The sequence below is a fragment of the Melanerpes formicivorus genome, unplaced genomic scaffold (assembly GCF_026170545.1).
Source record: "Melanerpes formicivorus ecotype bairdi unplaced genomic scaffold, bMelFor1.0.p_v2 SCAF_12, whole genome shotgun sequence".
Taxonomy (NCBI): Eukaryota; Metazoa; Chordata; class Aves; order Piciformes; family Picidae; genus Melanerpes; species Melanerpes formicivorus.
Genome location: NW_027142364.1, coordinates 16,359,251 through 16,382,729, shown reverse-complemented (window position 1 = coordinate 16,382,729; position 23,479 = coordinate 16,359,251). Strand labels below are relative to the sequence as shown.

The 23,479-nt window shown below is 47.6% G+C and overlaps 1 protein-coding gene across 7 annotated transcripts in view; it reads left to right on the top strand.

Moving 5' to 3' along the window:
• The first annotated feature begins 2,789 nt into the window (after positions 1-2,789).
• PAX3 (paired box 3) overlaps positions 2,790-23,479 on the top strand; it is an 82,996-nt gene continuing 62,306 nt past the window's right edge. For 2 of the 7 annotated variants that reach the window (XM_068145479.1, XM_068145477.1), the window contains exons 1-4: positions 2,790-2,953; positions 3,754-3,989; positions 5,283-5,409; positions 6,044-6,178. In XM_068145479.1, the coding sequence (XP_068001580.1) occupies positions 2,869-2,953; positions 3,754-3,989; positions 5,283-5,409; positions 6,044-6,178 (583 nt within the window). In that variant the 5' untranslated portion in view covers positions 2,790-2,868. Of the gene's footprint in view, positions 2,954-3,753; positions 3,990-5,279; positions 5,410-6,043; positions 6,179-14,272; positions 14,340-14,902; positions 14,974-16,000; positions 16,100-23,479 lie in introns of those variants that run through there. The other 5 variants (XM_068145478.1, XM_068145476.1, XM_068145482.1 and 2 more) reach the window with 4 other exon arrangements.

The window sequence follows — 23,479 nt, the reverse complement described above, 5'->3', positions numbered from 1 at the left end:
CTGGGCAGAGCCGGTGGCCCGTGTCCTCCCGGCTCCGATTCCCACTGCCCATTTGATGTGCTCCAGGTTTCATAGAGAGCGCTCGCTAATCCCATTAAAAGTGCACCTGGCCTGGAAGAGCTCTGTAATTAGCAGGAGCATTTTTAGCTATTTCCACTGGAAAAGCGTGAAATCATCTCTGCTGGCCCTAAAGGACGGGAATATGGGGGGTGGGGGCGAGGAGGGGTGGGAGGAGTGGGGCCGGGCACTCCTGCTTCATCTTTTCGCCTTCAATTTGGAGCAGTTCCCGTGCGGGAGGATGCAGCTGGTCCACCGCGGGGCATTCGGTGGAAGGCGAGGGCCAGACTAGGTGGGTTCCACACCGCGTTCCCCTCCCGATGAGCCTGTCTTGGGAGAGCGGGGCTCGGTTGCAGGGTGAAGGGGTCCCCCGGTAGCTCCGCGGGGCATTGTGAAGAAGTATGCAGGAGGGTCTCCTCTTCCGATGTCGCGGAGGTCCTAGAGCACCGGGAGGGGGCTGCGGAGCCGTTGGCTGCGGAGGTCGGGGTGGTGCGGTGCGTGTGTCTCCGCTACTATCCTTGTGACGGCATAGCGGGGCGGGCAGGGAGATGCTCTTCGCGCCGGACGAACTCCCCTGCATGCCAGGTTCCCGCCGACTGTTTCCAGATCACGAATGAAGTCTTAAATAGCTTTATCCTTTATTTCTATTATCACTTCTACCACCTTTCATCCTCGGGTGAAACAGACGCGGAAGAATCGCTCGGTGCGAGCAGTCCCTTCGGAGCTTTCTGGAGTGTCTGCGTACTGGTACCCTTCAGGCTGCCCCAGCCCAGCTCCGCCGGTCGGGATCTCACTGGGATGGGCTCACGGGGCTGTCTAGCGGCTTCCTCACAGACATGGTCATCGGGGTGCTTTGGACAGCACTCTGTGTAAAATCCACGATAACTTTTACCGTCGTGCCAACTTTTGTTGCCAACCTCTTCGGTGGGTGTGTGGAAGTTTTCCGGGGCTGAGCCTGCGGCCGCAGAATAACAAAAATTCAGGGGTGATGTTTATGTATTTAAAAAGGGATTGAAACCGGTCGATGGCCAGGGATTGGAGTCTAGAGGGACCACTGGCTGAACCCTCACCGGGAATGGGGCACACACCGCGGGGCTCGGGGTTCGGGACCCTGCCGACGTTCCTAGCGTTCTCCCTCATCGCCGCTGCCTCTCCGGTTATTGCTGTTGCGGCCTTCTGCCTAAACAACGCGAGTCCCCCGCCCTACCCGGGTCCGGTACCGGCCTCGAAACGATGGCCGCCCGGTGAAGGGAACTGGGAGCGCAGAAAACATTGTTTCCTTCATTTCAAAGGGGGGAAACCTCACCGATTCTCATCCTTTTGATTGATTAAGGTCTTGAATAACTTGAAGCTCGGGAGTGACAGTCGCTGAATAGACTATTGCAAATAAAGAGCACTGTGGAAAGCCGGGCTGGCACTTCAGAGTGTAAAGGAGGCGAGTTTGCTGGCACTTACCAAGTTATAAATAAAAGACCAGGCACAATAGTACCTTCTTTAAGGACAGACAGTCTTTACAACACTCCTGGCGTCATATCCTGCTGTGGGCACTTCAGCTCCGAGGCAGACTTTACCTCTTTTTTTTTTTTTTCTTCTTTCTTTTTTTTTTTTCCCCCCTTCTTCCTTTTTTTTTTTTTTTTTTTTTTTTTTTTTTTCCCCAGCAGTTCGGGTTGAATGCTACAATAAATTCCTGGGAACAAACGCTCGTTGGTAGGACTTTAACACGCTCCCGCACGGCCTCGCGGATCCACACCCAGGGGACGTGCGTGGAAAGCGAGGTACAGGCTGGTCGCCTCGGTATTTAAAAGCAGAAACTCCCACAGAAATCTTTTGCTTCCCAAACCGTTAGCTCTGGGTCCGGGATGTTTCTCCGAGGCAAAAGTAATAAAGAGAAGGAACGAAAAAGGATTTTTTTTCCCGTTAGATAATAAAGTTATTCCGCCCTACCCCCCAACTCGTGCTGGGAGGTGCGGAGTCAGGAGACAAAGGGCAGCGGCTGCCCCGGATTGACGCGGGGTTCTTAGGGATGTGGGGTCCGGCCGGAGCTCTCCTCCCCAGGGTCGGGGCTGCCGTCTGGGCTCCGACCGGTTCACCACGGCGAGAGAGCCCAGGACGGCACGGTTTGCAGGGACAGCAAGCAGCCAGGCCGTACCGAGCGGAGCCAGACTGGGCCGTAATGGGCATTGCCGTATCAGACCGTACTGGGCAGTGCCATACCGAGCCGTGCTGTACTGGGCCGTACCGTGCTGGGCCATACCGTGCTGTACCAGGCAGCACTATACCAGGCAGTGTCATACCGGGCCATACTGTGCCATGCCGGGCGGTGCCGTACCGGAACACAGAGTTCCGTACCGGGCCATACAGTGCCGTACCGGGCCGTGCCGGTCGCGCTGCCGCCCCTCTCGCCCAATCAGCGGGGGCGGTGCGGCCGGGCCGGGCGGTGGCGGCCAATCGCGGCGGCGCCGCGGCGGAGCCGCGCCGGGGCCGGAGCGATAAATGCTGCCGTCCCCTCGACCGCCGCTCCCCGCCGTACCGGGGACAGCACCACCGGTCCCCCCACTTCTCCCCTTCTGCCCCCCCGCCCGCCCCTTCGTCCAGCCTCGCTGCCCTGCGGGGCTCCGGCCCCTGCCCTCCCTGTGCGGGGCAACGCGGGTCAGTGACAAAGGGGCAGCGGCGGAGCTGCCTCCTCCCCGCCCCCCCGGCAGCATCTCCCACCCCCTCCCGGGACTGCTCCTGATTCGGTGGGAGCCTCTGACAACCCGGATCTCTCCTAGATCAGCCCTCACCTGGATATAACCGTGCCGGGACGCTGCGATGACAACTCTTGCTGGAGCTGTCCCCAGGATGATGCGACCCGGGGCTGGGCAGAACTACCCCCGCAGCGGCTTCCCGCTGGAAGGTAAGGCCGTTCATGGGCTGTTCCCGCAGTTAACGGTAGGGAAGGTAGGGCGGGAGATGGGGGAAGTGGGAATTGCTCCGTGCCGGGGGGCTGGGATAGCTCAGCCCGGGCCGGGCCCACAGAAAGCCGCCGCACCCCTGGGCTGTCAGAAGCCGGCGGAGCTGGGCCATGTCCTGGGCCGCGGGGAAGCGGCGGACGGGAGCGGGAGGAACCGGCCAGGAGGGCGGTGGCGGAGCGGGCCCGGAATCCGGTCTTCAGCGGAACGCAAGGCGGCGATTTCGGGAGCCCAAAGTTGGAGAAAAGTTAAAAAATAAATTAAAACCAGATAAAAATGAGCTAAACGAAATCGAAAGAGTCTTTAGAATCGGGGGCTTGTCCTCGGGCTGCTGCGAGAGACAGCTCTTCCTGCGAAGAGCCCCGCAGCGCCGGGGTGCTCCGCAGGGCCCGGCTCTCAGAGGAACGGGTTCGACGGGCCCCGGGTCACCCGAAGGAGACCCTGGGCTTCCTATACCTCTTCTCTCTTTCACCCCTGGAATGGGATGAGCACTGAATCCCGGCTCGGTGCAACAGGTGAAGCCGCCCTGCCGCCTTCTCCTGCCCGGCTCCATGGGGACCTGCGGGCCCCAGGCGCGCTGTGGGGCGGCCGGGCGGGCGGGGGTGGGTGGCGACGAGTAGCCTTACGAGAAAAAAACGAAAACGAAACCCAACACGATAACAACAACTACAACAAGATCCAGCAGGATCCAAAGGAGACGTTAACGCCATTTCCCCCTCCTGCCTCTCCTCCCCTCCTTTTCTAGTCTCTACTCCTCTAGGCCAGGGCAGAGTCAATCAGCTCGGAGGAGTGTTTATCAATGGCAGGCCTTTACCCAACCATATCCGACACAAGATAGTGGAGATGGCTCACCATGGCATAAGGCCCTGTGTCATCTCTCGCCAGCTGCGAGTGTCCCACGGCTGCGTCTCCAAAATTCTCTGCAGGTACCAGGAGACGGGCTCCATCCGACCGGGGGCCATCGGCGGCAGCAAGCCCAAGGTGAGCCGGGCAAATCCCGGCCGCGGCAGTCGGGGAGCGAGGCCCAGCAGGGGTGGCCGGCACGGGTGTTTGCAGGGTTGGAAGGGGGAAGGCAGCACTCCGGGAGGACCGAGGGGAACTGTGCGGATACCGGGGCTGGGCGCAGACGTTGTCCCCTCCTGTTGCTCTGAAGGTTTCCGAGACTTGAAAAAATATCCTTGCGGCTGGTGGCAATTATTCTTTTTGCAGTTAAGAAAGTGGTCTTTTAAGAGTAACTTCTCAAACGAAATGAGGGAGAAAGGAGTTTTTTCCGGAACGCTTGGCCTTCCGAAGCCCCCGCGCTCAGCCCGTGGTAGCCGAGGCGGGCTCGGAGGCTGCGGGACCGACGGGAGAAGCCACCGGTCGGGTGTCGGGACTGACCCGGCGCGGCCGGATCGGGCTCTAACTTCTTTCGTTGTGAAGAGCAAAAAAACCCACCCACTAGATTTCTTTTTCTCTCTGCCTTCCTCCTGCTCCTTCCGTTTATTTTTCTGTGCGAAGCTGTGTGTATTTATAGCCACACCGTGAAAAATTTGCGCTCACAATAACGCAAACAAAAATGGATTCGTGTCTCACGAGTAACCTCCTCCTCGTCCTCTTATCTTTTCATTCCCACAACGGCTAAGGCAAGACTTGGATTCCCGTTGAAATTTGTTGCTAGATTCCCCCCTACTTTGTTGCTTCTAAACTTTCAGTGGTTGAACTTTTCCCTCTCGGTGTAAGGAAAGACTAGGGATATAATTTTGCATGGCTGTTCCCAGACGGGAGATTTTTGGTTTGTCTGAGTTTGGCTTCATTTTAAAATCACGAGGCCATCGAAGGAACTTTTTTTCTTACTCGAACCTCTCAGCGCTTGTATCGTGCTGATTTTTATTCGGTGCTGCAAACTTGTTCAGCTGAAACTTTCCCGACATAAAGCTGACAGGAATTCCTCCTCTCACCGTGACCCAAAATTTCACTTCTGTGTTGCCTCATTCGGGGTTTCCCATCCCGAGGGCTCGATCCTACCTTCCCAGCGGATTTCCTGGAAATTTCGTTTAATATGGGCTCGATCCCACTTTCCAGGGGCATTTCTTTTTTTGTTTATCCCGGGGATGCTTGTTTTATGAGGGCCTGTTGTCCTGGGAATATTTTATCCCGAGGCTATTCGGCGGGGCCGGTGGCGGCGGGGAGGCTTCGGCCGCACCGGCGGGTCCCGGCGGCGGCATCCGGGGCTCCCGCGGTAGCTCCCAGTCCGGCAGACTGTGCCCGCTCGTCTTGTCTTTACTGAAGCAGGTGACGACGCCGGATGTTGAGAAGAAAATCGAGGAATACAAGCGGGAAAACGCTGGGATGTTCAGCTGGGAGATTCGGGACAAACTGCTGAAGGACGGTGTGTGCGATCGCAACACGGTACCGTCAGGTACGGGATGACACTAGGTACAGGGGAGGGGCTCAGACTCGTCCCAGAGGGTCGGTACGGGGAGGGTGAACCCTGCCCCGGTAGAAGCAGAGTCCCGGGTCGGTCCGGTGCCCGTGAAGAGCCGGTACCCGCGGGAGCATCCAGGGAGGATTCTTTGCACTCGGCGGGGGTGTTTTCAATTAAATTGCAATAGCATCCCCCTTCCCTCCTCCTCCTGCTTCCCCACCGGGAGGGCTCAGGGCTGGCTGGAGAGCTGGAGCTGGGAAGTAGGAAACAGGGAGCAGATCCCTGTTCCAGTGGGTCGTTTGTGTGTGTGTGGGTGCTCACAGAGCTGGTGCTCACTTTTGTGGGTGTCCCTGAGGTTTTTTCATCACTCACTGCCCAGGCTCAGGAATAAAATTCCTTGTGAGGCCACTGTGCTGGTGCTGGAGCACGTTGCAGGATGTTGCCCCGTGAAAACCATTGTGGGAAGGGGAGTGGGTGGTTGCCTCCGTGAAAGCCTTGATGAGGGCAGCCAAGGAGGGGTACAGGAGAGTGGCACCGATGTGGGACTTGACTCCCTGACCTGGCCCAGCCACTGCAGGGGGCTCCTGGTGACAAGTCCAGTTACAGCTTTGTGCTTCTCCTCTTGAAGTGAGCTCTATTAGCCGCATCCTGCGGAGCAAGTTTGGGAAAGGTGAGGAAGAGGAGGCTGAGCTGGAAAGGAAGGAGGTAGAGGAAGGTGACAAGAAGGCCAAGCACAGCATCGATGGCATCCTCAGCGAAAGAGGTAAAATTCCACTATCCTCACTCTCCACAGAGCCCTGGGACTGGCCAGTACCAGCTCTGGGTGCTCCCTTTCACCTGGAGGTTGCCCTGGGCCCAGTGTAGGGTAAGGATCTAGCCCCCACATTGTGGCTGTGCTGCCACATCCTATGCCATTCCCTTTCCCCACCAATATGACCCTGCAGTGTGAGAGAATGGCACGGAGGTGGGGGCAAAGATGGGGTCACCATTGGTTTGGCTTTAGATAGCAGGGCCAGGGAGTAGAGAGTGCTGGAGGTGGCTGTGGAGCTTGTGGCATGGCTGTGCAAGGGCTACTTTTCCAGCCCAAGCTGAGCTAAGGGCCACAGCTCACAGAAGGAACAGTTGTAACCAAGGGCTATGGATCTTCAAGTCTCAGCAGTGGGCAGTGAGCTGAATGTTTCATTTCTTCTCTTAAAACGGCGGGGAAAAAAGCTTGTGTTGGTGGTTGGCAAGGAACTGTGAGGAGGATGACCAAGGTGAAGGGGTGCTCTGTTTGGGGGAGCTCCCTAGCTGGCCTGGGGCAGAGGCGAGGGCCTGGCTGGGCAGCCTGTGTGTGGAAGCGGTTGGCCCAGCATATGCACAGGCACTGGAGAAGGCGAGACAAAAGTACCAAATGAGCTGGTCAAACATTTGTACAACTTTTCCAGCTTTTACAAAGAAGGCCTTCTATACACAATCTACACTTGGAGATGAACTTGGAAAACAAAGAGGGGGGAGTCCATTGAAACTCACACTTTGGCTTTGCACAGACAAAGCTTCAGCTAGCAGCAGCTTGATGTGAACAAAAGAAGGCAACCTTTTTATAATTCAAGGAGAAAAGAAGAGAAAACAGCCCCACAAAAGGCTGAGAAAAGACATTATGGGCTTGCAATGAGGGATGAATTATTCAATGAGCCCCTAATAGCTGATGCTCCACGCAGTTTTATGGACTCTCCACCGTGCAAAAAGTGGCTGTTTTAACCTAGAAAGTGTTTTTACCATTTCTAGACATCTAGAGATGCTGAGTGCCATTTGAGGAAAAGAGAAATTTGTTCTTTAGCAGTGTGATAGCTCCTTATTGTGCAGGAACAAACCTCGAAACAGTCCCCTTAGTTTTCAACTCCGTTATTAAAGCTTTCAGGGAAACATCGTCTTCTGCATTCTGTGTGTGATACGAGCACACAGAAGATGCAGAGTAAGAGATTTTAAGGCCAGAAGGCACAGCCTTGATTGTCCAGTCCAGCTTGCTCATCTGTGATGGGCCCAGAGTTTCCTTCAGTGTATCCTTCAACCGGGGAATGCTCAAAGAGGGACTTGCACCGAGGGGTAAAAGGAAACTCAGTGCCCTGACTGTTGAAATAACTAGCTTTTCTGCTTTCCTGAATTTCTTGGCAGAGATTAGAAATAGATAAGAAACCTTGATAATATCCTGGCTTTTTGGAGCAAGAGTAATAGAGACAGCAAAAGAAAAAAAAATTATTGTTGGTGTAACCCACTCCTCTGCCTCTCTGTGGTACAGTTTGCCTCTTCTTTGACTGTGGTTTTTAAAGCAGGGCTTCTGATATGCCATAAATCTGTGTCTGGGTACCTGGATACAGCCTGGGAGAGCCCCAAAACTTGTAGGAAAATCACTGGGTCTTGGTAGTGCCTTGCTGCAAACCAGGGCTCTCGTGGCGTTCTCCAGCACGGTCCTCTGAGGCATCTTCTCTTTCACTTTCTGTGGGTGTGGGTGTCCTGCTTTGCTGCTTTCCGATTCAATTGGCTGCAAGATTCCTCTTGACTCAGTGGGGCAGCCCTATCCTGTCCTTGTACATGTAGGGTTTTGCTGGGTGGTTCTGTATAGCTTGATAATCCATTCTGTTCTGTGGCAGCGCCTGGGGTAGCTTGGCAGTTGGAGGGAGAGTGGCAGAGCGGTTTCCTCCTCACTGACCAGCAAGATGTTGCCTACCGCTATGGCTGGAGCAGCTGCAGTGCTGCGGTGTGAGCGAGCTGCTGATTGAGAAAGAGTTTTTGCCTTACACATGCCTTAGGTATAGTGTGAGACTATGGGGACGTCACACTGCAGCACATTATTGCATAAAATAAGTCCACCACAACTTTCTGTGTCTGTCCAACAAAAAAAAACATTCTGTGTCAACTCCCGCTGCCAGCGGAGGAGCTTCGATTTCACTCCATCTGTAAAAATCATCAGGTCATCCCCTGCTCTCTGGCTGAAATAACTGGCAGTGTTCTGGAGGATTTGGATGCTGCAGGATCGTGTTTTCCCCCCACACCCACCAGCCTGGCTGTGAGGGCTGGTGTGGCTGAAGGTGCTTGCTGACAGGGCAGCCTGATGCTCTCTGACACTTGGGTGGCTTGCAGTATGTCTGAAGGTTATCCCAGTGTATCTGAAGGTTATCCTGGTGGTGCACAGCAAAACCCTTGCATGGTAGCTTACCCTGAGTACTCTCCATGACAGTGCTCCATGTTATGGAGTGGAAAAAAAGTACAGAAGATGAGTAAATTTTATAGCTCTGGTCTTGAAATATCCTGGAAGCAGGAGCATTGGTGCAGGGAGAAACAAGGGAAGGCTATGGGATAGGTTGGAATGCAAGTCCCAGGGCTGAGCATGAAGCAGGGAATCATTCTCTTGCTTGAGAGGACACAACTAGTGCTGGACATTTGCTGCCTTTGCCTGAAATCCCCTCTTCACCATGAGCATTTGGGCAGCTTGAACAGAGGCATTTTTTCTGAGGGCAAGGATAATAATTGTAATTTTAATGGTGGCTAATTCAAGATTTGGGATTTGAGGAATGCTTACAGCAGAGAGAGTAAAGAGTATCTCATGTGGTTTGGGATTTCTCCCATCACGTATATAAACGGAGGTAAACTTCTCTGTGTCCTGCTGTGATTCTGTTCCAGCTTCTCTTCACGGACACTTAAATCTGATTCTCTTGATGGTGTTTACGGACACCACATGTGCTGTGTGCTCCGCTGTCTTGGGGCATTTCTGTCCCCCGAGTTTGGGTGTATGTGTAAGGAAAACCTCGATGGTCACAGCGTGGAGCAGGAAGTTTGTGATTCTGTAACAGCGTATCTGTCTTTCTGCGCGAGTGGTGAATTGTTCTTAAAGGCACAAGCCATAAATAAAGCAGATGAGAGAGGAACTTTTGTGCCTTTATATGGCACATTGGGGCATATTTTTAGCAGCTAAAGAGGGAGTTGCTTGTACCTTGGGTGGGAGCTATGCCCGGCATGGTTTGCTGACTAATCTAACTCCCCCCTTCATAAGATAGCTGTTGTTTGCTGGCAGAAACCGGTGGCTTTCAGCACTCAAACGCTGGGGCGTTGAGCTGGTCCTCGGGCGTGCTGCAAGCTGGGGTTGGGGCTGGGGCTGGGATCGGGACCCCCTCAGCCTGATCTCAAAGGGGGCCTCTGTTCCTAGCCAGTGGAATTGGCCCCCGGGCCCTGTCCCGGCGGATCCTCCCCCACTCATGCGCACCCGTCCAAAAAAGGGCCCTACTCATCCCAAGCCTCTACCCTTGGCTGTACTGAGAGCAATTCAGGCTACAGCAGACTAAATTGCCTCCTTTATTTCCTTCTTACTTTCATCTTGGACCAAACCCTTCCCCCCTCTCCCTCCCCTTCCTCTTTTCTTTTTTGCTCTGTGCCTCAGGCTCACATTAATACAATTTCGGCACCACCCCTATTTTTGTGTGTGTATGTGGGGAGTTTGGCAGGGGGGGAGTGGGTTTGAAGGAGGGGGGGGGGGGGGGGAAAAGGGACCTTAGCACAAAAGCCCTGCTCAGCAGCTAGAAAGTTCAAGCTGCTGCTGCTGCTTCTCTGGCTGCACGATGCTTTTCCTGTTTGTGAGTTTTGGGAAACATTTTTGCTTTGTACTGTAATGGAATTAGAGGACAGATGCTGACTGTAAATGGGACACGCGACTCCCGGCCCCTAGCTTAAATATTTAGATGCAATGTTACAATTACTGACTTGATGCACGAACTTTGAAGTGGTGGCACATGATCTGAAGGGTGGCTCGGGCAAGATGGGCTTGCAGATGTTTTGATTAGGGTGGCTCAGTATCACACAGCCAGTTATTTTTAGGTTGTTAAACTAATAAAGGGCGTTTATTAAGGGACAGGATTAACATAGAAGGCACTCTGAGTCATCCCATTCATTTCTGTGTCATGGATTGTGGGGCTAGTGGCCAGAGCATGAGGGAAGGCAGATGCTGAGGTAGTTTTTGGTTGTGATTTTAATGATGTGTGGCTTGTGGTGCTTTGTCTCCAGCATCCCATCCCAGGGTGCCGTCATGAGAGGACTTCACTCACTGTGTGGAATATTCCTGTGTCTTAGGGTTGAAAAGCACATTTTGTTCCCCTGCTCCATGTTCCTGGTGAAGATTCACTTACTGAATGAAATGTGATGACTCTGGCTGCAGGCAATTAGCCTCTGGAGTCTGCAATTTCATACAGTACTTTACATATTCACTCACTAGCAGTTCTAAAAAATTAGCTTGTGTAACTTGAACAGAATTTTGCTTCTGAGGCTCTAGGAGCTGACAAGGAAATAGTCCTTAATTAAGAAAAACTCCCTGGTTACACCAGGATTTGGCTCAAAGCAGATGGTGCTCACAGTGTTTTCTGTCTGACTTTTCTCCCTTTCTTTGCTCACATCTCAGCAGTGTGAGAGAATTCCTGGAGAGAAAAGTGTAAGTGTAAATCTATGTAGGTTATGCCACACAAAACACTGTTCAGCTTTATTTCTTCTGCCTGACCCATTGCACTGTGAGTTGCCAAGCTCCCACTTCCAAGCCACTCTTCTGAGCTAATAATAATACTAGATGACCTCAGCAATCAGTAATGACATCACCACCGAGCAAAAGCGTGACATCTCCGGCATGCTGAGCATTTTCAGAAAGGTGCTAGATGTCTCTATTTTCAGTGACTTCAGAAGGACATTTGCTGCTTCAGAGGTGCTGGGAGCATTCTGTGCTCTCCTGTCTTGAAGACAAGCTGGAGGACATTGAGAGGAGTGCTAATTGATAGTGCTTCTGTAAGGTGATTAGCCTGACAGTATTTCCAGCCGTGGGAAGAAAGATTATGTCAGTGATCTCTCCGGAATAAAATGCAGATCTGTTATACCCATTCCCTGAAATCATGATTTCCTTGATGGGTTCACATTTTTTGCCATCTTAGGGACACTTTCCTCAGTATAAAAGGAGTAAACACCTCTTCATGCAGAGCCACTGGCATTTTCTCCAGTTTTTCTAGTGGCATAGATATAGAACAAAGGCAAATGTTATTTTAGCAAGTATCCGGATTGCTTTATACACAGCAGTTGATTCCTGAGTTTGTATCTTATTTACTCTGAAAAATCTTAATGATCTGTAAGACTTAGAATGCTGTTCTGGAAAGGCTGAGGCACGAAGTGTGGTCGGTCGAACTTGAGGTGGCTTGCTCTGAAAAGGTGATTGTTATGTTCGTCTTTCTGGATTCTCCTACAACTGCAGAAGCCCTTGACGTCAGTAGGAATTCAGTGATCTCTATATCAGGCTGTTCTTGAAAACAGCTCTGTAATGTGCTGAGCAACTGAAGCTACCTCAGGTTTCGGGTGGAAGACGGTTTTAATAGATCAAGTATCAGACGTCCAATTCTGCAAGTGTTACGGTATAGCAGCAGCAGCATGGAGTCCCACTCAAAAGGGCTTGTTCTTGTCGGTAAAGTTGCTCACAGGGGCTGGGGCAGGCAGGAATGAGCCCAGATTTGTTCTGTGAATAGAAAGTACCTCAGCGGTTACTCGCTACAGTGTGACTCTAATCCTGAGTGAAATTCCCCAGCAAAACTCTTAACCAAAGGCAAGGATCTTTGTGTTAACACAGACAGAGGATTTAATTAGGTAAGTAATTAGCAATTAATGATAAAAGTGAGAGTTGATGTAATCCTTAAATTGGAGTATTTTCCATGTCTGATTTTGGATAGTAATTATTTGTTGTATCGATTTTAGATGCTTTTGTCTAACACTGGCTCGGGGAGGGCTTAGTTTGGTGTTAGTTAACTTATTGATAAGGGCTGGAACAGGGTTTAGAAGCGGGAAGCCCATAAAGTTGATGGTGATAAATTATCACAAGCCCCCAGAGCTGTGTAGTAAAAGTGCATTGGGAAATGAAGCAGAACTACAAAGTGCTCTCTTGTTAATTTAAGGAGAAATGGAGTGAAACGCAAAGCCGTAAATCAGAGCAAGCCAGTCGATGTGAATTTCTCCGTGTAAATGTCACTTTAAATCCCGTGTAACAAACACATCTGGCTGGAGAAAGAACCAAATATATAAGGAAATACGCAGGATACTCCCAAGCACTCTCAAATGCTGTGTGGTTCTGGATAATAAAAAATTAGGTACAGTAACATAATTCACCTTGTTTGGCATAGCATGAGTGCAGCCTTTTCCTCCGCTTGCCCTGGAGTACTGCTGCCCCATGCTGTTAAACTAATTCAGTTTAAATCACCCTGCCTTGAGGAAAAGAAAAAAATAAATAAATAAAGGGCAGCATAATGAAATTAAAACTCACTGAGGACACATTAGAGTCACCGTGCGTCATGTGCCGAGATTATTTAGTTAGCGGAGTTTGATGCGATTGTTGACAGGTCATTTATTCATCCCAGTAAATAAAGATTCACCCACTATTAGGAATGTGCATATATAACTAGTGAGACAGTAAAAAGCAATTAAGCAGTCAGTTTAATGTCTTATCTTGCTGGTTGCCCTGCAGTTGTTTTACAACTAGGAATTAAAATCTGAAAAGGAAGTTTTCAGTGTCGCTGGCCAAATATTGATTGAGTAGTTGTTTGCTGATGCCATTGTGGGCACTTAAAAAGGCCACTGGTTCTGCCCCTTGTTGTTCATCTTCCATTGTCGCTGCTTCTTAACCTCAGAGATCAAAGGAGGGATCATTTCAGTTTATCTGTCTTGGAAAATCCGTCTTTGCTCCTCAAGCCGTATGGATTAATGGCCAAATTGTCTTTAATGAGATGTGAAATTTGAATAGAATCCCTATTTTGCATGGTCCGTTGGATGTATGTACTGTATGCTCCTCCAGTTTGGGGTGTGTGTGGGGGGATTCCCTGTAGTGTGATGGCATTTGTCTGAGTCATTTTGGTTTTAGCACACAGCATGCTGGAATTTTACTGTTCTGACAGGTAAAATACATGGCTTTTAATGGATTTTTTGGTTTTTTTTTTTACTCATTTTGTTCAGTGTAGTTGTTTTGATGAGGATAAAAAAAAACCAAAACTGCTTTCTGTATATCAAGTCACATAGATAAATGAATGGTCTGGGGCTGACTGTTAGAGAGTTTGAGAAGCCAGCTGGTTCTTCAGGCTGGGTTCTCGGTACTAAGGGGACAAAAATGAGCTTGCAGCATTTCTTAGGGCTGCATAAATGCTCAGTTTTGATTTTGTGGAGCTCACTCACACAGTGAGGATAGTCACACTGCCCTTCTTCCACAAAGGCAGGAAAGTCAGCTTGGATTGGCTGTGCGGAAAAGCAAGCAGGAGTCCTTGAGAAGAATCCTTTCCTTGTTGCACGCACTGCAGAAAGCTGCACTTCTTTCAGAGATAGTAACACCGATTCCACCACACCCTCAGTAGAAGAGGCTGCACAATCTGGACGTGTTATGTTGGCTTGTCATTATGAGATGAAGTTCAATCTAAGTTGTGGGTTATGGGAGCATTAGGTCGAGGTCCTGCCCCTTCCACTGGCAGATCTGGACGTGGAAATTCTGCAAACAAATACCAGTAAGAAGCCTGGTAAAGCTGAGGAGCTGCTTCTGGTGTTGTACAGATTCCCATGTGGGTGAATCTTCTCTGATGTAGCCACAAAGAGCAGACTAAAAGGCTAAACTGGAATCTCTTTAATCAGTATTTTCTTGTTCCCCTTCTTAAATACACTTTGTTTTAATTTTGTCTGGTTATCTCTGGAAAAAATATCACTCAGTACCTACTGTGGGAGCTGCTCTAGGAGACATTTGGCCCCAGAGCAAACAGCTTAGATTCTTTGAAAGTGTTTTAGATACAAATGTCCTTCTAGTCCATGAAACTGATTTGTTTATTTCCAGAGAGCTGCGGTGAGGACAGCAACACACATTCTACCTTCTGATACATTTCTTTTAATAGATATCTGCCTGGCTGCACACTCTGCCAAACGTGACCAATGTTTATATCATGCCCAAGTCCATATAAGGACCTGTCTGAAGGATTTTGGTATTTATAATATGCCTCATGTTGGCTGGCTGATCCAAAAATGACTGTGGTAATTTCTTTATCAGATATAACGTCACAGGGATCGCTGTGGTTTGAATTGCATGAGGAGTAAACCATCTGCAGCCAACATCTCTGCAAGCACACAGCTTATTCAGCTCCCATCAAGTCTCGTTCACCTTCTTCAAATGAGTAGGACTGTTCATGCCAATACAATTGAGATCTGTTTCATATCCCAGCCCAGAAAAGCAGTAACAACTCCTGTTCTTGTGGCAAACCGACTCTTGCCTCTGTTAAGAATGTAACCAATGTCTATGCTCCATATACCCCCTGCGAGGCAGTAGCACCAAATTGGGCTGAAAACTGTTCTCCATCTCTGTCTTTGGCTCAGGGAAAGGTGGAGATGAACGTAGACAGATTTTATAGAAAGCCGGCAAACGCGGTGGCAGGGAATCCTGCTTCCACAGCAAATCCCTTTTTTACTGCAGATGGTGTGGCAGGACTTCCTTTTCATCATGACCTAAGGGCTCCTTGATTGATCTGGTGTGAAGTGCTGAAGGATTGGAGAGTGAACTGGCCGGGGGATCAGCGTCCCGGTGAGGACTCTGACACCTCCCCAGCCGCTCCAGTCAGGCTGGGTGGTAAGAAAAAGCCTGCACGGAATTAGCTGGCAGTCAGGGTTCCACCGGTTTCATGAAGAGCAAAACAAGTTGTTTTCAGAAAGGAGGCATTTTGACAGGAAAGCAAATGTTTAGCTGAAGAACTGCAGATGGGAAGCGAAACCCACTATTTTCACAGCGAGATCCTGCAAAGGATGGATTTTGAAAACGAAAAACAACAACAAAACAAACCCCCAAATCAAACAAACCCAAAGCAACCAACCTAAAATAATATCGGAAATCCTGTTTATAAAGATATAAACCAAGATTAACTCCACTGCAGTTGGTGGGTTGAGCAAATGCTGAATTAGATCAGTAGTACTTCCACCTAAGAAGAGATACCCTCACCCTGCAAATTCAGCTGACCCACTACTAACACTTTCACCCAAGTCACAAGAATGACCTGGCTAAGGACTCTTTACACAAGGAGTAATATTCTAAATAGTCATCAAACCTTGATGGTTCAGGCTTTTGGAGGTCTGTCAATCTACAATTAGTGCTGTATATTTTTCCTCTAGATTTTTAATACATGTGGTGCAGGGAACGGCACCCTGTGCGCTAACCTCTCTTGCTGCCCGTGGTGGCTGTTCTGTCTATGGTATGTGACAACTATGATCTTTGCCACTATCTGTGGAACTAGAAACTAGAAGAAAATATTTAATTGTCTATTTAGAGGATCATACAAGTTGGCATTGCAGTTAGGAAAAGCTCTGTGGGTTCATCCCTCATTTAGGACAGCTAATTGCCCCTGCTCTGTATTAAGTAATCAGCATTAAGCAGAAACTCTCCAGTATTTGGCAGCTCTATGAAAACCCCACACAAACTCCTGTTGCTTTAGTGCCCCCAACTTGTTTTCTGACAAATAGAATGCTACTTTTTTTTTTTGAGAAGCCCTTAAAATGATCTCCTTGTCCACCTCTTCTGCAGAGCATCGAGGCTGGCATAGACCATGTTGCATGTGCTGAGGCAGGGGATTTGGTGAGTTGATCTTCAGCAGGGACTGGGGCAGTGAGAAGTATTGCAGGCTGTGGGGATGCTCACCTCTCCTGGTGAAAGTGCAAAATGGCTGCACACAGCAGACATTTTGTTTTATCTTTTTATTTATGTCAAAAAAAGGTTCTGGAGAGGAAATTGTACAGTCATACATGTTGGAACAATCCCCCACTCTCAGCAGGGCTGTGTGGGTTCCCCAAGGTTGAATTTGACCCTGATATGAAAGTTTTGTTCCATTTCAGATTTGAGGGAATTAATTCACTTTCTCAGTCTTATCAAGACTTTGTAGCACTAAATATGTTGGTGGGTTTTTTTTTGCTGGTAAATAAGAGATCTGATGTGGCAAGTAAAAAAGCTGTTTTAGAGAACTACATTTAAACATTATTTAACACATGATTTAGGGAAAAAAAACACCCCCCCCCCAAAAAAAAAAAACCAAACCCAAACCCCACCCACTACCCCAAAACCAACCCCCCCCCAAAAAAAACCCCACACAAACAAAACCACCACCACCAAAACTCCACAACTCACAAAACAAGAAAAAAAAAGGCAAACCAAACCCTGCTTTTCTGCTGCAGGAACCTCTGTGACCAATCTGCTCCATCCATCCCAGACAGGAGGCAGAGGGCTGCTTGCTGGCTCTGATTTCTGGCTCCTCCCTAGCTTGAAGGGTCTTTCTCTGTCCTTCCACACCGCATTGCTTCCCACAACCTTTGATCCTAATCAACACCACAAATGAAATTTTGGGGAAGGAATCATGAGCTCTTAACTCAGATAGTTGTTAAATCCTACACCATGACAGGCATAAAGAGGATTTTTCTCCAGACTCTTTGAGATCACCTGACCAAGGAAGAACTTAAAACAGGATTCAAAGCCCCAGTACTTCTCCTGTTTTGGCAGTTGAGAAGATGGAATGATGACTGATGACACAAATATTTCTCTTAATCTGCCATCAGGAACAGGCTTGTTATCAGTAAATCAGAGGCAAAAGAAATTTAAGTATTAAAAGGATCCTAAATACATCTAGTATTTGAATTCTGATATTGGCAGTTATAAAGGAAAAGTAAAACACCTCATAGAAGTCCTGTATAGGGAAGAAAAGAGCCTCCAGGTGATCAGTGGAGCAGGGACTCCTGTGCTTCCAATAAAGCCGTGCTATGACCAGTGCTTAATTTTTAGCTGCTGGCTAGCACTGGGAAGGCAATGCAGAATGGTGGTTTTCCCAGGATGGCACAGGGGAACTCCTTAGGAAGTGCTCTTTGTTTTCTTGTTATGTTACTCTTTTCATTTCAGTCTCAGGGGTTCTGAGCAGTCCTGTGCCCTTGGGGTATCTTGGACCAGTTTTTCAGGTCCGGATCCTTTAAAAGGCCCATTATGCAGTTTGAAGCAGGAGGAGAGCGCTGAGTACCTTTAAGTTCGGAGGTGGCTCCCAGCCCAGATTGGAACTGGTGCTAGCCTGTTTCCAACTCAAGGAGCTCCTTGCTCTACCTTTCTCTGCTGGGAGGTTTGTAAATGCCTTTAATACAGTTTATAACTTCCATAGGATTGTTGGGTTCTCTAGGTGGGAAAATTCTGGTCATATCTCTGCTTTGTTGTTGTTTTGCACTTTGTGACCTTCAGCTTTTTGAATAGATGCTTTAGGTCACAATGATTTGGGCTCAGTGTCTTTTCCCCACTTGCCCAGCTGGTGCTGGTTTGCTGCTGAAGTTCTCACAGCTACAGGAAAGGGGCTGCTGAAGGCATCTTTCCATTGGCTTGTAGAGTTTTCATATGGAGCTGTGCTGAATGTGGTTCTGCATCTTTGGAGTGGGATGAGGGAGTTTATTTAGCATTCTTTTTCAGCAGGATAAAGTGATTTTGGGGACTAATGTGTTTATAAGTGATACCCCTAAAAAAACCCAAAGAAGAAAACAGGGAGCATATCAAAATTTGTGCTAGAAGAGAGGAGTTTAGTTTGGAGTAGAATTTATTTCAGTTGGTATAATCTGCTCTGCATTTCTTAGTGTCTTTCTGCATTGTCTGTTCCTGGAACCAGCTGAGGTGATTCTTCTGTTTGGTTACTGGTCTCTGCTTCTGGCCATGATCCCTTAGAGCAGGGAGAAGCTGTTGGTTCTTGCTTTTTACTCTCTCCTTAATTTCCTCCCCCTTGCCTCCTGTTGCATCCTGGCAGTGTGTGCTGTGGGGAAAGGGCTAGAGTGCTGGTGATCTGTGTCAGCTTTAGCCTTTTGTGTGTGTGTGTATATATTTTTTATATATATATATTTATACTTGTTTTAAATGGGATTGGATATTTCAAAATGTCTGGAATCAGGAAATCAAAATCAAAGCCTTTATAGGTTCAGGTGCTGTAGCTCGTCGGTTGAAACTGCAAATCCAGATGAAACAATGTTTTGGAATGAATGTTTTGTGGCTAGAAAGGATTGCAACCCAGCCTTGTAAGAGGAGTTTGGCAAAACTGGGGAATACCAGGTTGGTTGTGGAGGTACCAGTGAGTGCTCTCTTGTCCAGCGGTCGGTGGTGTGGAACTGAACAGTGATGCTGCAAGCTCCGAGCAGCTGGTAGGTGAGTCCATGTTGATGAAGCAGATCAAGTCTCAGCAGTTTTATTTCTATTGCTTTTTTTTTTTAAACTATTGTTTACTGTGAAAGCAGAGCAATAACTAATAGGGTCTGGGATTAAACACATGAATTCAGAGGTGTTGCATCAATTTATATCAAGACTCCAAGCCACAGCGTATTTACTGGAGCACAGCAATTAAATGCTACAAAGTTTTTTTGCTGACTTTGCTGCCTTTCTCATGAATAGCCTGACATTTTCTCATATAACATGGTGTGGCAGATCTATCCAATACTATACACAAATAATCTTTGGTTCCAAGCACACATTTGCTGCTTGAAATTTATGTGGTTGCAGCTAGACACGCAGGTCTCGCGTTGTTCTCTCCGCTTGCACTGCGTGTTGCTGTTGCACTCACAAAAAAACTTGGCTGAATAGCTGCTTAAACCACTTCATTTCTTATTGAATTCCCTTTGTCTTTTACTGTGTGCTTGTTAAAATATAAGTCTGAGCTGAGAGGAAAAGAAGTGAGACAGAAATCACGCTTTGAGCATTCTTTTGTTGTGCGCTTGCTGGTATAGATAGTCTTAAACTACAGCTTTCAAAAATCTTTATGCCGCAGGACACATTTCTCTGTGATAGGACTCTGTGTTATACTGATTGGAGATGAGTTGTTTTGGTTTGGGTTGAGATGGTTTTAAAACGAAATCTCTGCTTTGCTTTTCTAAACATCATGGTTTTTTTTGCCTGATGGGGAGAAATAGTTGAGTGAGTCGGGCATAAAGGTTTGAGCCAAAAAAACCGAGGAGCCAGTTCCAATTGATAGACTGGCTTGAACTTGTCCGCGAGTCACATTAAAAAAACAAAACAAAACCCAACCAAAAAAAGTTTTTAGATGTACCACTTGCAGCAGGGCAAGATACAAAATGCTGATACAAGTAGTTTTAAGTGATTTCTAGAGTTTCAGCTGCATTGTTACGGCCGTAAACGCTTCAGTTTTTAAAAATACTTTGTTTAAAGCATCATAAATTCCTCTGATTAATAGTGTCAAGCATGTGAGATTTCTCCTAAACTTCCAAAAAGCCTGTTGAATGTAACAGCAAGATTTGCATTGTCTTTAGTATCTAACCAAGTTTCCTTAAATTAAAAGAGTTTTCTCCCTTTTTTTTTCCTCTTCGATTTTTTTTCCCCTTCTTTCCTTGAGGGGGGAAAAAGGTTTGACTTTTTTTTTGTGTGTGTGTGAGGAAACTGGGGAATTCTGGCATTCCTAGGCATGAGAGAAGAATACTGATTAGAATCAGGCAGAGAGCAAGCAGGTGCTGAGCATGTTCATTGCTTAACCCCCTGCCCTGCTCCTGCATCCTGCCCTGACCCAGCGCCCAGACCCCGCACGTAGCAGCAAGTTGCCAGATGTGGGAGATGTTTTCAGGCAGAGTGATTATTTGCCCAGTCTTAGATGAAAACTAGAGAGTTCCTACAATGGTTGTATTTCATGTTTAAAGCTGGGCTGGATGGTGCTGCTGGGGGAAAATGCTGTGTTTGTGAGGATGAGAAGGGGCTGTTCTGTTGTGAACTGCCATGTGGCTGTGGTATCTGCCTGCAAAAAGCAGTATAAAAACCCAACAAGAAGGGCATTGCCTGAGGGGGAAAAGCTGTCCCTTTTTTTTTCCCCCTTCTTTTTATTTTTTTTTTGTCTTTTAATGAAGAAAAAGGATTTTATGGCTTAGAAATAGTACACCCTAAAGAGAGGTGTGTTTAAAAGTGAGACTCAAATTCTTTTGTCTGGAGAATAATGCACTGGGTATAAAGAACAGCACAATGGAAGCCTTTTCTTCAAGTTATGTATGGGCGAGCATCAGTCAGCCAAGGAAGAACTTCAAAGGCCAAAGTGAAAACTTGCTCAGCTCTTTCTTTCCTGACAGGTTTTTCTTGAGGTGGGATGGGGAGAGCAGCGAATTTGCTCTCTGCTCCTGTAGCAGAGGAGGCAATAATAACGTACAAACCGCGGTACCCAGCCTGAACTCTCCGTCTCCACTTGATGTGCCTTTTAGGAAGCTACTAAACTATCCCATCTCCTGAGTCTTTTATTGCTTATTCATAAGGAGCTCTTAGAAATTCCACTTCTGCCTTGCTGGGAAGGCATTGTGCCAGATGGAAGTGAAGCTGCTTTCTAAGCGTCTTCCTAGGGAAAGATGATCTACTTCTCTGCCTCCAAAAATACTCATTATTCCTACACTAGAAATTGCCTTTAATGAGGGGAAAACAGCCCCAGTGTGTTTTAATGTAAGTAGTCCAAGGATGTGCACTAGACCAGCCACTGAACTTCATGCCTGTCAGTATGTATGTGAAATGTCAGGGTTTGTAATGGAGATGCTTGAGTGATAGGAAATAGAAACTCCAAATAGCTTTCCAACATGACCATACGCCATTGCTTCATGTTGTGACTTTAAAATACTATGGCTTTTAAAAGCTTTAATATTTAACCTAGGAATTTATGTACAGGATGTTAAATGCAGCACCCTGGAGTCCTTTACCTAAGTTGAAACTGGATTTCAGAAGCAATTTCAGTGTTACCTGCAAGGCTGGATTCTGGAGGGGTGCAAAGAAAATGTATTGCTGTTTCAGTGAGCTGCGTGTGTCACATCAGTCATTGTCAAGGGCAGAGGCACAATGGGGAAACCAGAGGATGGCTAAGGGAGGGAGCAGCCAAGAGCGCAGAGCAGCTTGTACCACAAGCCTAAACCACACCAATGCTCCCTGATGCATGCCAGGCTATTCACTTTCTGAGGAGTGGGGTAGGGCAGGCAGTTGCCCTTAGGAATTACAGAAGTATCACAGTGTCTTGGCTCTAATACTCGAGAAATGCTTGTATAGATAAGAGATCAGCCTCTCTGCCAGCCCATATTTCAGGGTTGGGTGTGAACAATGGTGAGCATGGCTTATGCCACCACTGCCCAGTCCTCAAGCTGAGCTGTGGGAGGGGAGCACTCCTTTCTGTGAAGCATGTAGCAATTCACTAGAGTACCAATAGGGTGTTTTGAAAGCATGTTTGGTAGCAGCCTGCATTTGGACTTTACTGCTACAAGAGGAGAACAATGGAGGTAGCCTTTGTGCTTTGTGTTCCTGTCAGGATCATCTACACTTAAAATTTGAGACTCTTTCATGAAAGCCTTCATTCAGCTTGTTTGTGTTTGGTGGGGAAGAAGAACCAGTAATTATGAACAAGCTGGCAATACTGTGTTTCAGTAGCTCTGCTTCATCTTGTGTTTGAATTGATGGCTTCAAGAATGGAGAACCAGACTTTGGGCTGATGTGGAAGATTTCTTTTGGCATGGTCTGTCTCTTGGCTTGAGCCTATTGTACATGCTTAGGCATCCTTGGCTTCAGTCAGAAGTTTGAAGGAAACAGGGTTTATGTGAGAGCTGGGTTGAAAATAACTGCCCAAACAATAGGTGTTGTGGTAATATTTGGTAGGAGTGCAAAGAGGAGCCAGAGACTACAGAGTGCTGTGAAGGTACCGTCAGTGAAGGTAACTGATTGTCTTACATTTGCTACTGAATGATTCACATACCTACTGAAGAAAACATGGAAGGAAAATTTCTGTAGGTGGGAAAAAGAGATGGGTGACCACTTCATTGCAGGCGAGTTCAGCTTCATCACTGAGAGTTCCAGTTAGCAAAGCAAAGAGGTGTTTGTATTCAAGAAGAGCATTTTGCATTCTGGTTCTGCTGTGGGCTGGCAGCCAGTAGACCATTAGTGGGAATGGGATAATGGTCCTTGCTTTGGATCAAGTCTACAGAGCATAAAACATATCTGAGAAATGAGAGAGTTTGGTTCCTAGCTGCATGGAGCATTTTTAGGGTCTTGCAGTTTGAATAGAATGGTTTGGGGCATGATCATGTCTTTGTGTTCTCATTGCTGAGGTATTTATTTTTTATTAAATAATAAAAACTAATGTATTTTGCCTTTACCAGTGGAAAAGTGATAGATAAATTCAGAGTATGATTTTTACCCAATTCCTTCTCCTGAATTAAACCACTGTCAATTTGCCAGAGGTTGAGACATGGGGAAGTTGAGAACTAGGAGGGATTATTTTGCTGCCACTTTTCATCAGCTGTTCGATGCTCACAGAATAAGAGCTACAAGCACTGGAAGAGTGAATCTTTACAGATAGTATAAAAGAGTAAACCCCTGAGAAGTTTCTGTTACACAAATATTCAGGATGTATTTGGGCATTTCTGACTCAGCCTTTCCCCAGGCAATCAAGGGCAACGTGAAGAGCTCAGCTGCAGGTTCAGTGTATTTAGGTTCAGTCACATCTTGTCCTTTTTCCTGTGTTTCTGTCATTGCTGTGTATCATGGATTCAAATTGTAGAGAACAACTTTTAATCTCCTTTTGTATGTTTTGATAGGTAACAAAGAGGAAACTAGCATGATTGGAGATACCAGCTTAATCTAATTACTGTTGTGAAACAAGAAATAATGGGACTGAGGCATTAGAGATTTGTACTTGCATACAGACGTTCTCACAAACTGGCAGCAATTAAAGCTGTAATTCAGAATAGTCTTAAAGACCAGACTCTGGTCCTGGCATTAAGTTTGATGCCTGCTGGCATCAAATCAGAGTGATTCTTTTGTGAAGTTCCTCTGTTTCTCTAAGAGATCTGAATTTGGTTTGTGGATAGTTCTGTGCAGTTTGATCAGCTGAGGACTTTCCTGAGCAAGGGCATATAGGGTGTCATAGTACAGGATTAGCTGTGTTATGAGGTTTAGTTATGTGATGAATTTTCCTCTGGGATTATAGAGGACCTTTATTCTGTTTCATAGAACTATAGAATTATAATATGATTACAGTTG